General features: G+C 40.3%; 1 protein-coding gene across 1 annotated transcript in view; it reads right to left on the minus strand.

Moving 5' to 3' along the window:
* The window catches only part of LOC137299686 (unconventional myosin-Vb-like), a 124641-nt gene extending 116629 nt beyond the window's left edge, over positions 1-8012 (minus strand). Inside the window, exon 1 of the mRNA XM_067968624.1 lies at positions 7876-8012. Coding sequence (XP_067824725.1) covers positions 7876-7902 — 27 coding nt within the window. The 5' untranslated portion in view covers positions 7903-8012. The remainder of the gene's footprint in view (positions 1-7875) is intronic.
* Positions 8013-15709: the final 7697 nt, after the last annotated feature.

The following is a 15709-nucleotide window of genomic DNA, read 5'->3' on the forward strand; positions in this document are numbered from 1 at the left end:
CAATTTAAAAACAAAGACGTGCTCCTTTGCCACTCGCTAGTTTTCTCTTCAGCACTGTGTGTTTAGTTCTTTGTACTTGATGACCATATTTGCAGGAGATCATGGAGTTTAATTGCTATATGGGCAGATCAGAACTTTTACTTTGCCTTTTAAAGAAAAAAGTGCAACGGGGAAAGTTAATTAAGAAGTTGCAGACATTTTGAATCTGGTATTTTCTGTTCTTGAACAATTCTTTTCCATATATTCCAAAATGATTGCCTTGTATTTTTTTTAATTAGTCATGTGACAAATGGATGCAGTGAGACAAGAACTGCATGCTAGTCAGCTTAGCTTAGTGGTAGTACTCTTTACCACTGTCAAAGTATTATGGGTTCAAGCCCCACTCTAGGATTTGAGCACACAATCTAGACTGACACTAGTACAACAGTGAACATAAGAAATAGGAGAAGTTGACCATATGGCCCCTCGAGCCTGCTCCACCATTCAATCAGATCATGGCTAATCTTCAACCTCAACTCCACTTTCCTGCTCGATCCCCATATCCCTTGATTCCCCTAGAGTCCAAAAATCTATCTATCTCAGCTTTGAATATACTCAATAGCCACAGCCCTCTGGGGTAGAGAATTCCAAAGATTCATAACTCTCTGCATGAAGAAATTCCTCCTCATCTCAGTCTTAAATGGCTGACCCCTTAATCTGTGACTACGCCCTCTAGTTCTAGACTCTCCAGCCAGGGGAAACAACTGCTCAGCATCTACCCTGTCAAGCCCTCTCAGAATCTTATACGTTTCTATGAGATCACCTCTCATTCTTCGAAACTCCAGAAAGTATAGGCCCATTCTACTCAATCTCTCCTCATAGGAGACCCCTCATCCCAGGAATTAATCTAGTGAACCTTCACTGCACCTCCTCTAGAGAGTATATCCTTCCTTAAATAACTTTTTAAAAAATGGTTTTCCAACCTTTAACCTATCCTTTATCCATGCTAATATATGTTACCCCCAACCCCATGAGCCTTTATCTTGCGTAACAACCTTTTATGTGGCACCTTATCGAATGCCTTTTGAAAATCCAAATATACTACATCCACTGGTTCCCTTTATCCACCCTGCTTGTTACATCCTTTTTTAAAAAAAAAAATCGTTCATGGGATGTGGGCGTCGCTGACGAGGCCAGCATTTATTGCCCATCCCCAACTGCCCTTGAGAAGGTGGGTGGTGGTGAGCCGCCTTCTCAAAAAAACTAAATAAATTTATCAAACGCAATTTCTTTTTCATAAAACCATGTTGACTCAGATCATCATAATATGATTAGGCACAGTGCACTGTTACCACTTCCTTAATAATGGATTCCAGCATTTTCCCAACAACTGATGTCAGGCTAACTGGCCTGTAGTTCCCTGTTTTCTCTCCTTCCTTTCTCGAATAGCGGGGTAACATTTGCTACCTTCCAACCTGCTGGGATCATTCTAGAATTTAGGGAATTCTGGAAGATCATAACCAGTCATGCATTGTCTGAGATGCTGTCTTTCACGTGAGATTAAACTGAGGCCCCATCTGCCTGTTCAGGTGGACACAGAATAGTGTCATGGGATATTTTAAGAGGAACAAGGGAGTTCTCCTAGCATCCTGGCCATCATTTATCCCTCAACCAGCACCATAACAGATTAATTGGTTATTTATCTCATTGCTGTTTGTGGGACTTTACTATTTCTTTGTACTGGGACTTTATGGTGATTGAAGAGAAAGACCAAAGTACATTTGGCCCCTTCTCAGCTTGATCACAGGGTTATGTGTCCAAGTTGAAGTTGGTATACACCAGGACACCCAGGTACAGATATCAACAACTGGGATAGTTATCCCTTGCATTTTCTATTTAGTACCTTCAAACTCTACAAGGCCATAAAACCACACATTGGAGGTGTCTACCACCATATCCCACTGGTTAGCCCATTGTTTAAGATAGCGTGTGTAGTGCACTAGATCCATGTGATTCTGCCAACAAGTCACTGATGAAAAGTACTACTGCACTATTTTCAGAAAATTCCTGGAACAGATACTCCAAGGCCACCCTGTAATGTCATCCACCATCACTGAAGACTTCTTGAAAAGAATGGGCAACAGTGGACAACTTTGCCTCACTCCTCTTTTAAAAGGAGATGGGAAAGTCTCCAATCTACCTTAATGTGGATCTCAGATCTGAAACACGCTTCCCAGATAAAATCAAACATATGGCCTTGCACTCATAGCTTCCAGGTTCACTATGAGGAACGATGACGCAAATAAGTATTTTAAATACAGAAATAAGTTAGGTGTCAGCCTTGGTTCAGTGATGGCACTTTCACCCAAATCAGAAGGTTGAGAGTTCAAGCCCCAATCTAGAGCCATGTAATCTAGGCTTACATACCAATGCTGCACTTTTCAGGAGATGCTGTCTTCAGATGAGATTTTAAACAGAGACCCTGCCTACCCTCTCAGGTTGTTGGAAAAGATCCATGGTATTATTCATAGAAGAGCAGGGAGTTTGCCAGGTGTTCAGGTCAACATCACCAAAACAGGATTATCTGGTAATTTATCTCATTGTTTATGGGACCCTGTTGTGCGCAAATATTTCCCTACTGTAAGAAAAGCACCATACAAGCTTTCTGTATAATATTATAAACCTGGTTAAGGAAAAGCAGTACGTCAGCTTTGCTGTAAACAAAGACATTGTCTGTCCAAACACAGTTTTCAAATGACCTACAGAGAGAGAGAGAGAGAGAGAGACAGACTTTCCTTGAAGATGGAATTAGTACCATTCTGAAGGCCACTAATCACTAGGGAGTTGTTAGTACCAAAATGTTGCATTCCTCAGGGAGAAGACTGATACTCACACAGGACAGAGGGGATGATTGATGGGAGACGTACAGAACTAATTTGTATAAAGTTGGCTGCTTTTCCACACATTTCTCAGGAGTACTCTTAGGGCAGGACTGGACTGCCCAAGTAATCAAGACCTTCGAAAGTGCACTTTGAAGCCTTGGAAAGTGATCAACTTTGTGTCAGGTTGTATCAATGTGATCAGCATCTTTGTACTTTTTTTTTAGAAACCTCTTGCTTGTTATAACTTAATAACACCATTATACTTTAAAACCAACCACCTTGCGACCTTTTGATTAAGGACTCTAACAGTAAAAGTAATTTACTTACACCTACATTACAGTGACTACACCAAGAATTATTTAATTGGTTCTGAAATACTTTGGATGTCCTATGGTCACGAAAGGCGCTATACAAAGTTCTACCAATTGAACTAAGTGAATATGATCATAACTATTGCTTTGTACATTCACCATGCAAGAATAGAGCAAGGAAATAGTTGGCCACTTCATCTGCTGTTGAGTCCACCCTGTGGGAATCAGACCAGCCCTCGGAGCCGGGAACTGAGAAGCCAAACGAGTGCGTCACAATCTGCAATCTCAACTCAAATGAAGCTAACTATGTGTCTCTCCGGGTTTCCCACGCAGCCAATTGACAGACTGGTTCCCTGTCGGAAGTGAAAGGAGCCGCTAATCAGAGGGGGGGGCGCAGGGGTCGGAAGAAAAAGACTGTGGGCTTTGGACAGCAGCGGGTGGGCCTTGGAGAAGATCGGACGGGGGAGGTGGTGGCTGTGGCGAGTGATCGCGGGGGGGGGGGTCTGATCATGCCAGGTGAGCTTGTTGGACCTGGATGAAGCACTCCTGCTCCTCTGGGCCACATGAAGTGCAACAAAGGCACTCACCTCATGGCTCTGACCCTTCCCACCTGCTTTCACTTGCTGTGAATCAGAAATGATGGGAAACTCAAACAGGTAATTTGTAATACACAAAAATTAAGTGCCTCAACTATCACAATGAGGTACATTGCCCTTTTAAGTATCAGCCCACCAGCTTTAAATGGGGAAGGGATTTCCAGGTGTGCGTGCATCTTAATATGTGCTTGGGCTAAACCTGGAAGTGGCTGTATTGGAGCCGGCATGTGGTCCCACTCTGAAAAACTGGTACTTTAACCTCCCACCCACCCGTTCTTGGGGGTTAAAATTACCCCTCCAGGTCTCAGGCTTTGTGGTTACCAATATTCCTCATGGCTGAGCACCTTGGCCCACTCACTTGTAGCACAGAAGCAGTCAGCCACTTTGACTTGGCACTTGCCTTGTGTCTCAGCACCAGCAGCCTGCCCAAAATAGCCAATTTCTACCTTCTTGAAGAGCACTAGTGGCTCAAGGTTTCCCCTAAGAATGTTGATCGATGCAACTGGAAAGTAAAGAACATGCCAGATTTAACTACATAAATTGATTGCTTGCCTGCCTCACTATATCTCAAGTGCAATTTTTGCCAAACCATCACAATGTGACTGTCATCCAAAGTGATTCAATTAGTCTACTTGCTCATCATGTCAAATCAATAACTGACACCTTGTATGACATTCACTTTACTGCAAAACAGGCTCCAAAAGACAGTCAGTATTAAAATTTAAAATGTATTTCTGGTATAAACTCAATAATCATGGATGAGGCATGATGAGATTACTCATCAAGACCAATAGAATGCATTATTAGATCTTCCATACTCGGGTGTTGCAACCTAGACATCAAATCTCCATTAATGTTTAATATAATGCAGACCAATTTTCTTTGCCAAAAGGCAGATTGTGATCTTTCTATTTCACATTTTTTTTTTTAAAATCATGTCTACCTGTCCTTTTCTCCAGAAGGACAACCTATTTTCCTCTTGAATTCATTCATGTTTGCTTCAATAGCCATGAAAGATATTCTGCTCTTATCACAAACATTCAGAAAGAAAGAAGATTCCAAATAGAGACATGCAATAGAGGGCTGCAGCCTAACAGCCCCCTTTCATTACCAAAATCAGATGAAGCACTGAATAAAAAGTAAATTGAGACATAGGAACAGGCTAATTAGTACAGATGCCATGTGCAATTCCAGCTAGAATGGTTTTAGCAGGACCAAAAGTTTGGGTTGGGTAAGTGTATAGATTGGTTAAGGAACCCAATGTTGACTATAATACTGGCCAAGATCTTAGTCTCCAGACTAGATGCTGTTTATCCACAGAGACTTTATATGCTGCCACCCGTCAAGGGACACCACGTGATTAACGTGATGCATTGCTCCAATATACCTGGCCTTGTACTCTTTTGCATATAGAAAAGGCATTCAACTGAGTAAAGTGGAAATTCCTGGGCGATATTCAAAAACAGCTTTTGGCGACACATTCAGGAGGTGGATTACAATCTTGTTTTTGCACCTCAGTGTGCACCGACGGCCTCAGCTCCCCTGCATTCTCACTGCATCAGGGGACCAGACAAGGATGCTTCCTTTCCTCTCTCCTGTTTGACTTGGCCATAGGACCCATCAACATACATCAGTGCACCCAGGCTTTTTCCACAGTAGACAGGAGGTAATGAACATGAAATGTCCCTGTATGCCGATGAGATACAACTATATGTAATCAATCCAACCACCCCATTTCCAAGTATTTTCTAAACAAAGAATTTGGATGAATCTCCGGTTACAAACTCAACTACTGAGAACAGAAGGCATGTCCTTAACACTGGAAGTTTTCACAGATCCAGGAATTCTATCCCTTTGCATCACACCAAAATGGATTACCCTGTGCAAAATGAATGTCCAACCTCTTTACCAGCATATTTCACTGATCTAACAACCTGTCCATCACTCTTGGGTAGGTTGAACAATAAAGATATATTCTGCCACATATTTCCTACATACTTCGGATGCTGCCTATCACGACTGTGGATAACAGCAAGTTTTAGCACGGAACTGACAGCACAGCCAAGTTAATATGACCTGACTAATTCACAGCTGTTAATCGGACCAAGAATATAAACTTCCAAACTATAGTAATATCACAAATGTCATGCAGACTTACCGATCTTGAATGCACTGCCTGAAAGGGTGGTGGATGCTGATTCGTGGTACCTTTCCGACAGGGGCTGGATATATACTTGCCCGGGAAACGTTTGCAGGGGTGTCCGTCTGTCCGCATTCTGGACAGCAGTCCAAAGATCACTAGTAATAACCAGTTTCACAATTGTGGAGGACCCTGCTCAGTGCATGCTAGGCCTGCCCAGCAGAGAGAAGGGGTCTGTCACCATGAGCAGCTAGCACAACTTTCATTACTAAATGCAAGATGATACCTTCCTCCCACCCCACAGCAGAGTACAGCCCCACCCACAACAATGTGTGACTGAAGCATACATGGGGTATCTGCTAATCAGAACAACATTATATTTGGTCTCTGCCTGGAAGTGGGAAAATACCAGACAGTCTAGATAGAGCCCATTCAACAGAGCCTACTCACCCACTTGCCACGAGAAGCACCAACCCCAACCATGACGCCCAGAACCCAGGGACAATCAAACTGCCTCAACCCCCAACCTGCAATGTTCCTAGTACAAGCAGTCTGATGTGACAATACAGTCTTCCTGCAGGCACTGTGCAATGAGTTCATAGACTATTTATGGGAGTCTACACTCAAAATGTGTACTTCTACAACTAACTATATAATGGTTTCAGAAAATATCTATATGAATGAATCTTTAATCATACAATGGCTTCAATAGGTATAATAGCTTCATGAAATCTATGTTGAGTATACATGTATCTTCATAAGTATACTTTGAGAACCCAATTTTTTTTTAAAAAACCTTCTGATTTAATTAATCCACAATGGGACTAACACTGATTGACAAAAGGAGACCATCTTATTTGATGGCCAAAGACATTGTCTTAAGCAAATTTCTATTTTAGCTAATTGACAGCTGTGTTTCCCATCATTTAGAAGCTACAATAACATGCAAAAGTAATCTAAAATCATCTTGCTTCAGGTAAAACAATTACAATCACCTCCATCCATTGCTTCCTAATTAACACTCTAAATGGCTACTAGATTTCACATCAGTTGGCTTTAGATGTGATTAGTACACACGATAAGGCAACACAAGTAGGATGCAAGATTCTAAAAGGTGGATTGGCATTTAGCTAAACCAGAGAAAGGAAAGGGCAGCTGAGAATGGAGGTGCACTGACATGACAAATAAATAGTTACTAATGGAGTCCCACAGGGATCAGTGCTGAGGCTACTTTTTGTAGATAACCAGTCATTTTGAAAGTTGCACAGGGATTTCAGTATGCAAAAGAACAGAGGGAAAAAAAATCAACTTAAATTCACATCCTTCAAAAGATGAAGCTATAAAATTTTTAAAAAGGTAGAACATTACATTTGTATTACTACCTTTTCAGAATTTTCAGGCAGAGAAAAAGAAAATTTCTACAACCATCATAGCTGCTAGGAAAATTCATTCTATAATTGAGAATTCTGAATTAAAATGGTCATGAAAATTGAAGTTTTACTTACAACATGGACACTAATGTTATTTAAATAACTCATAAAATGGCATTCCAATGATTTTACTTGGATAATGCCCCTATAATCATCCAACACTCCTCTCTCCTTTTACTTCAACAGAGCTTTCAATCCCTACCCAAACTTCAAGCTTTTAAATTTTGCTGCATGAATCAATATTCTTTTAACATATGATGTGAAAATCACGTTCTGGAGTTAATAGACAATTCTAAACAATTTTAAACTGCTTGTTTCAAATTATGAATATCCAAAACCTAGTGCCACTAATGCAGCTTTATTCCAGCTACAATGACAAGAAAAAGCATTTCATTCCCCTTTAAAATACAAAACTCCCTCTACACAGGTATACAAATCTCAAAAGTTCTGCAGTTAGAAAGCATCAACTATGTTGGTATTATATCTGAAGTATTCACTTTAATTTGTTGTTTAATAAAACTTATTGGTTGGACATACCTTGGTGTAAAGTTCAGCCACAGACATTTTGCCCCTACAAAGTAAATCCGCTTCTTCTGCAACATACACTTACAGGACGTGCACACTCCCTCAGAATGGGTTTGGAAAAACTTTTCTTTTAATTGTTTAAGTGCAAAGTTTTCCACATCTGCCTCAGGCAGCTTCGCCCGGACAGCACGAACTTTCTGCACGTGACCACACGCGCCACGAACACCTGCACTTAATCCCCAGGGAAGGAACGTCACTCAGGCGACAACACACTCTTTCTCACTCTCTATAAAGGTGAGTGCAATGAGTATTATCTCAAATACAGCGTGTCATACCAGTAAAGAACGCGCTTAATGAATAATAAAGTGGAACAAGTGTAAGAAAAAAGGATGCTGATCAAACCTTATACATTGATTATATGCCTAGAGCTTCAAAATTCTCTTACAATTAAGTTAAATAGGGTCTGACTTTACAACAAAAAATGTTTGGGAGGGAGAAGGGCCAGAATAATTTTCGTCACATTCACCGACAGAGCTAAATGCAAGAGGAGAGGAGTGAGTTTTGCACCAAGGCGCCATAACAAAATTGAGCTCATTGAGTGTGAACTGATGCAGAAGGTGGTTGTGGGAGACCAGTTATTGCAGCCAGTGTTCCGCAGGATAGGGTCCTTGGCGCAATCATCTTTAGCTGCTTCATCAATGACCACCTTTCTGTCATAAGGTCAAGAGTGGAGTTGTTTGCTTATGATACTACAGTGTGCAGCTGCATTTCACAACTCCTCCAATAATGAAGTTGGACCTGGAAAGACTTGGGCTGATTAGTGGTAAATACCATTTCTGCCACATTAGTGCCAGGCAATAACCGTCTCCAACAAAAGACCTAACCACCTGTCTCTAACCTGCAACAGCACCACCATTACTGGGTTCCTCACCAACATCCTGGAGGTCACATTAGCTTATCTCCTGACTCCTCAAAGCATCCAAAAGGCTAAAATCAGGTGTGTGACAGAATACTCACCACTCACCTAGATGGGTGCAGACACATCAACACTCAAAAGCTCCCCATCATCTAGGTCAAAGCAATCCATTTAATGATTAAAGTATGTACTATCTACAGGATGCACTGCAGCAATTCACCCCTGCAACCTCTACCACCAAGAAGGGCAACAGCAACAAGATCATAGGAACACTATCATCTCCAAGATTCCCTCCAAGACATATATCACTGTTTCTTCATCACCACCAGGTCAAAATCTTGGCATTCTCTACCTAACACCATCATGGGAACACCATCAATGAATGGACTGCTGTAGTTCATAGGGAAGGCCCACTGCCACCTTCTCAGAGCAACTAGGGATGGGCAATATATGTGGACTTGTCAAGATCATCCACATCCTGAGAACAATTAGAAAATTTAATACAGCACATACAAGTGAGCTAATACATTTTGACTCATTTTAGGGCATTGTGTTATGTGATTTAGCATTTTTGGGTTTCTTTCCCCACCAATACCTTCCTTTATTATTCTTGTATAATGCTGGCTTTGACAATGAGGTGATGATGGGTATTCCTCTGGGGGTTCTGAACACACTGTTAAATTGGGATGAAGAAGAGGAGTTTGTGAGGGGCAACAAATTGACCACTACCTCTCATTCCCCTCTCACCCTTGAGATTAATATTTATTGTCTTATAGAAATTTAGGTTAATATCCAAGCCTAAAGCCTTCAAATCTTTTAGTAGAAGTGAGCATATTCTAGTTTCTGCTAAGGTATACAGGATTGTATCCCATATCTTCTAGATGCAGCTATCCTGGGTCTGTTGCACCTGACTATGTTAGAGGAGTTCTGTCTTCACCACCTCTGCTTTACAAGACTGCCACAGGGTTGTGAAATCTGCTGCAGAATAATCTGCACACATCTTAATCAGGGAGAGCTCCTCCCGTGAGGGTAACCACAACATGAAGCTTTGATGTTACAATATCCTTCCAACCACCCCAGGAGGCATCTGCCACATCAGGCAGTTTGCACTGCACATATGTATCAGGGAAGTAATAACTGCTATGTTAGCAAAGGGCAACACCTTCATCAGTTATCCTGGGAAAGAGGTAATAGCTGGACAGGACACACAACTCTCACCAGGTGGCAGGGTTCCCTTGGCTGCAAAATGTTATAAGTGGTACCCATTTGGGCATCAGAACTCTTCATATCAATCCCATGGCTTCAATGAAGAGAAAGGATTTTTATTCAATTAATGTTCAGTGTTATGTGACCATATAAACATTATCGTGCAGACTCGGTGGCCATTATCCCGGAAGCAGCTATGATGCCTTTACTGTTCTGTGTTCCATGGTGCCCCTATTATTTGAAGGAGAAGAAACACTGGATGGATGGCTCTTGAGAGAACAGGGCAATCTTGTGCATCCATGGCTGCTGATCCCACTGAGAAACCCCTAAACAGCAGAAAAGTACCTCATCCCAGAGATCTGAACATTTCTTTGCTGATCATCACCTGTCACCTGCACCTTTAAGAAAAGTGTGCATTGCAGTTTAGACACAAAGGCAAGGATTGTGCACAATGCTTGAAATGCTATCTCCAGAAGGCGTGGCAGTTCCCAGTTTATTAATGTGCCATGCATAATGACCCCCACAAGAAATGTGTACAAAAGTACACTAACCTTTGCCTCATTCCTGATGCTAGCACACTTCTTCTCAGAAGGAGCTGGGTGACTGCATTAACTCAGTCAGTGATTTCCCTTTATTCAACTGGTCTGTATGTTTTTACTGGAGCATGGCCTTTAGCCCCAAATAGAACCACTCTCTTTTGGTACAATTCCTGCAGCAGACCTAAAACTCTTCAGCATCAAAGGGAGCAGTGTTGCCCACTTGTCTCCACTGTACCATTGTGAGCAATGAGTCCATTTTTCTGTCATCACTACAACGTACCCTTTCATATGGCGGGCTGTAGCCCTTTGAGATTTTACACTCCCAGCCAATTATGCTACAGGCCAAGCTCCTTGGCAAGCTTTTCTTGTGTATGTAGCCTGTTTAAAATAGGAGATAGGCACTATGTTGCAAAATCTTGAATGGTCTCCCCTCCCTGGACCCCCCCAAACCCACCCAGCCCTGTGAAATGGATGTAGATAGAAGAAAGAAAGAAAGAACTTGCATTTACATAGCGCCTTACATGACCTCAGGATATCTCAAAGCGCTTTACTGCCAATTTGAAATATAGATGCAATCATGGGGGAGGGATGAGGTGGACAAATTTTGTTGTTCTTGGATATATAGCCTTCCATTAAATAATGATCTTAATCCATCAAACAGATGGAGAGATGCATACACAGGGTGGACTGGACTGGAGCAAGAAGAGTTACAACACAGAAACAACCTACCCTCTCTAACAACAACAACTTGCATTTATATAGTGCCTTTAACATAGGGAAATGTCCCAAAACACTTCACAGAAGGGTAATCAGACAAAAATTGACAGCCTGCCAAAGAGGAAGATATTTAGGAGGGGAGACTAAAAGCTTGGACCAAGAGTTTTAAGGAGAGTCTTAAAGGATGAGAGAGAGGGGTCTCTGATTTGGCTCTCTTACCTAATACAGGCACGATGGGCCAATTGGCCTCCTTTGATACTGAAATATGTGTGATTCTATAAAAATTTTAAACAAAGGTGACAAATACAAAAACACACAGACTGGCTAAACAGTAGTAAGTACACACCAGTTAATAAACATATTATTAATAATGGGAACGTTCATTCAAAGGAAACATTTGTTGAATGTAAATTAATGCATCCATTTTCCATTCATTCTATGCTGCATGCTTATTAGGGATGACAAGGTAAGTTTTTGAATGCTATTGGGGCAGTTCTGTTAACTGCTTCTACACTTCTACAGTTTAGATATTTTTATACCCTTATGTACAAAATGCATTATACAAAGCATCAGTATTTATTACATTTAGAAGGAGCCTCTTCAGCAACTCCATAAGGTCACCTTAATCTTACTTTAGTTTTTATAATCACTTTATCACAGACCCTAACTGCCAAGTTTAGTTTTGTTCTACTTTCTATCAAAACTTCTATTTATTTCTTGCAATATATTTTGTGAGTTTGTTACGTATCTACTGTGGATACAACTTTAGAAAAGTTGTTCTAACGAAACTTATTATGTATCCAGTGCAATATGAAATTTATTACACAGCATAGTCAAAATACAGACAGAACTAAATCTCTATTAATGCTACAACTCTACCAAATTTAGATGCTTTACTGTGATATTATTTGACTTACAGATCTTACACAGAATATAGCAGCATTATTCATATGGAATCATGGAGCTAATGACTCATCATGAAAGTGTTAGTATTGGTAACTGAAACTACCGTGTTGATTTAAAACTCTCGGCTCTGCTGAGGACAAGTGGAGGACATTTGCATCCTAACAGGAGCAAAACGCAGTTCTCGTGATAAAATGAGAATCATTAAAGGCACTTCCATACTTGTAATGATCACCATTAAAAGAGCAAAAAATTAATTGTTTTATTATTTTGATTTATTCAAGCTACATTATTACCACACCTGTTACACAAACAAAATGCAAAATGAGAAGTGAGAAGATTTTCATAACTCATTCATAAAGGTCAGTATACCCCGCCTGGAGAATAAACTTGTTATTCCACGGTTTCATGTTGTGTACACTTTGTTTCTCAAAAAATAACAGAATGTTGGCCCAAAGTTTTGATGCAAAAAGTCTTTTGTGAGTGACGAAGGCTTAACTCACATAAAAAGAATAAAAATAAATTGGTCCAGATCTCATACATTCTCATGCCGCAATGTCCCAGGAGAGACATTTTACATTTTACTGGGAGAAGGAATGCTCATTTTCTAGCCCAAATTTGCCCACATGAATAAAATATCTGCCTTTCTAAGTTTAAAGCAGTTAGCATTTGATAAAATGCAGACTGCACATTAAATATAAGTGCTTTGTAGTCTTTTAATTTAAATTTGGTTGCAGTTGAATGACCAAATAAATTAAAGCACAAATTGTTATTTAATTGTTTTATCTCCAGCCTATTGGAATTTTGAATTGAACATAAAATATAACTACTGATGCATCCATCAGGATTCAACTATACATTGTTAATGAAGAAGGGAGACTTATTATAGCGATTCTGGAAATAACATCATTCATATTTTATTCATTTCATACAATCTTTTTTTAAAGTGTTTATATGACTTGTTTGTGACATAATTGATTCCCAACTGAGAAGGTATGATAAATGATAAATAACACATACACTAGATATTACTTGGTTACATTCATTGCTGCAAAGATAATATGCATTAAAACATAAAATAAAGAACTTGTACAAGGCTTTCTTGAATTATTTTTCTATAAATCTGTCCAGAAATCTAGAGAGAATCTAATGCAGAATAGATAGAATTTAATCAATGATCCTCCGTGGGTTCTTTGACTGGTAGATATAATTAGTCTCTGATGCTTTGAGTAAAATCAATATCATAAATAAATTATTGCTCAGGGAGAAAGAGACCTGATTTCCTGGTAGTAATCACAAAGAAGCTGAAGAAATGTATGCTGAAAGTAGTTTCTCTTTGGAAAAGTAACACAGCAAAGAATAAGAAAAAGCATATTTGATGATTTTGAAAGTTAAATCTAAAAACTTACAAGAAATGCAAAACATTACTTACACAATAGATAAGCTGTTTGATTCATTTTCATTTTCTACATTTCAGTATTACACTAACCCACTAAAAATAACCCAATTAATTAAATGCTGAATAACATTTTTAAGTGCAATTCACAGCACTGATTTTGGAAACCTTTCAAAAATATTGAGGAAAATTAACCCCCTTGATTATAATGGTAATCTTTTGTATCAAATGTTAATTATTAGATTTAAAGATCAATCATTTCACTGCTGTATGATTTCCATTGGTAGCCCCCAGCCCCATATGTCACAGGAATCCTTTTAGTAGATGAAACTGATGCCATAACAATACTATTAGGGGTAGGGGAGAGGAACAATATGTATATGATGAAAGTAAAAAGGTGAACAGTCTTGCATGGCGGAACTGACCTTTATAGAATAGTGTTCTTAATTGATTTTGTTCTTTTTTAAATTACAATATGGATTTCATCTTCAGTCAAGAAAATGCAGCAAAAGTAATAATATTGCTGATGAAGCACTATTCTTGTGACAAACATCCCAAGGCACTTTACAGGAATGTGGAGGATGCTAAGCAGGAAGTGAGACTGCATTTAACCAAAAGTGCAGTCCAGAATTTGAGGTGACTTTTGTACATGGGGAGAGAAGTGGTAAAGCATTTAGGTTTAGGAAGGGAGTTCTAGGGTGCTGTTTTGAAGCTCAGCTCAAGATTGAACAGGACATCAAGGTCGTTCACCATCAGGTTGAGCCTCAGCAAGCATCCAGGATGGGAGGCACAAAGTTACTGGTGGGAGCCAAACAGATTGGCTTCCAGCCTGCCAATATTGAACTTGAGAAAGTTCTGACTCACCCAGAAATTGATGCCGGACAAGCAATCATGCAAAACGATGGCAGTTGTGGAATCAAGGACGGTGGCAGAGAGTTAAATTTGGGTATCATTAGCATACACGTGGAAGCTGACTCCATGTTTAAAATAATATCCGACATGCAGCCAGACAGCCTGGCAGCAGACGTGGAGTCAAGGGTGGTGAAATTAAAGCTGAGTATCATTGGTAGCTGATGAATTGAGGCTGACCCCATGGATATGGATGATGTCATCAAGGAGGCTTCATCATGTAGATGAAGCAAAGGAGGTGGCCAAGGATGGAGCCTTGAGCAACACAGGGTGACCCTGTAGGGGATGCAAAGAGAAACAACTTGAGAAGATCGTACTGAATATGTTGGGATAGGAAGGAATGGAACCAAGATAAGGTGCAACTGCAGAGGTGGACCACAGAGAGGACAAGGTGGGATAGCGTGCTGAAATTTTAATCATATAGGATATTCTCGGAAACTTTGACCAAGGCAACCTCAGTGTAGTGGGTGGGGTGGAAACCAGACTGAAGGTATTCAAACAGAGAGTTGCGAGAGATGTGAAGGCTGACTTGGGTGACAGTGACCCAGTCAGGGACTTTAGAAACAAATGGAAGGTTAGCAAGGAGCCGGTAGATGGAGAAAACAGAGGAATCTAGGGTGGGATTCTTGAGCAGGTTAGTGATTTCAGTACTTTTTAAAGAAGGGAAAATAAGGCTCAAGAAAAGGGAGAATTGGATGATGTCAACCTGCATTGGGCTGAAGAAAGGTAGTTGAGTGGTTAGGAGCTGAGTTGACATGAGGTCAAGGGAGCATGTGACAGTCTCATGGAGGTAATAAGTTTGATGAGGACTGAGGAATTGGCAAAATAGAAGAGAAACTGCAGAGTAGTTTGGGATGGAGGTCTGGAGAACTAGAGAATATTTCTCATAACGGCCTCTGTGCATTATCAGTTGGTCTCTTATGTCCTTATGCATTAGAATAAAAACTACAGTTAAAGAACTTCATCTGTAATGTACTGATAGACCCACAATACTTCTCTCATTGTAGGAATATAAATGATAATGGTCTCTTTTACATATTTTGAGTCTGATCAGACTAAATTGGGTTCTTCACAGAAATAGGCTTTGTAAGTTATGGTGGTCAGAATCCCCTGAGATCCCATACACTGTTTGATAAGGTTTATCTTGACAGGCATTGGTGATATCAACCCATTTAAGTGCATGGGGCGCTAAATTGGGCCATGTAGTGCCCATTGTTACTGCGCTACGTGGCTTCTCGAACATCCAAGATGGTGTCCTGG

The sequence above is a fragment of the Heptranchias perlo genome, chromosome 29 (assembly GCF_035084215.1).
Source record: "Heptranchias perlo isolate sHepPer1 chromosome 29, sHepPer1.hap1, whole genome shotgun sequence".
NCBI lineage: Eukaryota > Metazoa > Chordata > Chondrichthyes > Hexanchiformes > Hexanchidae > Heptranchias > Heptranchias perlo.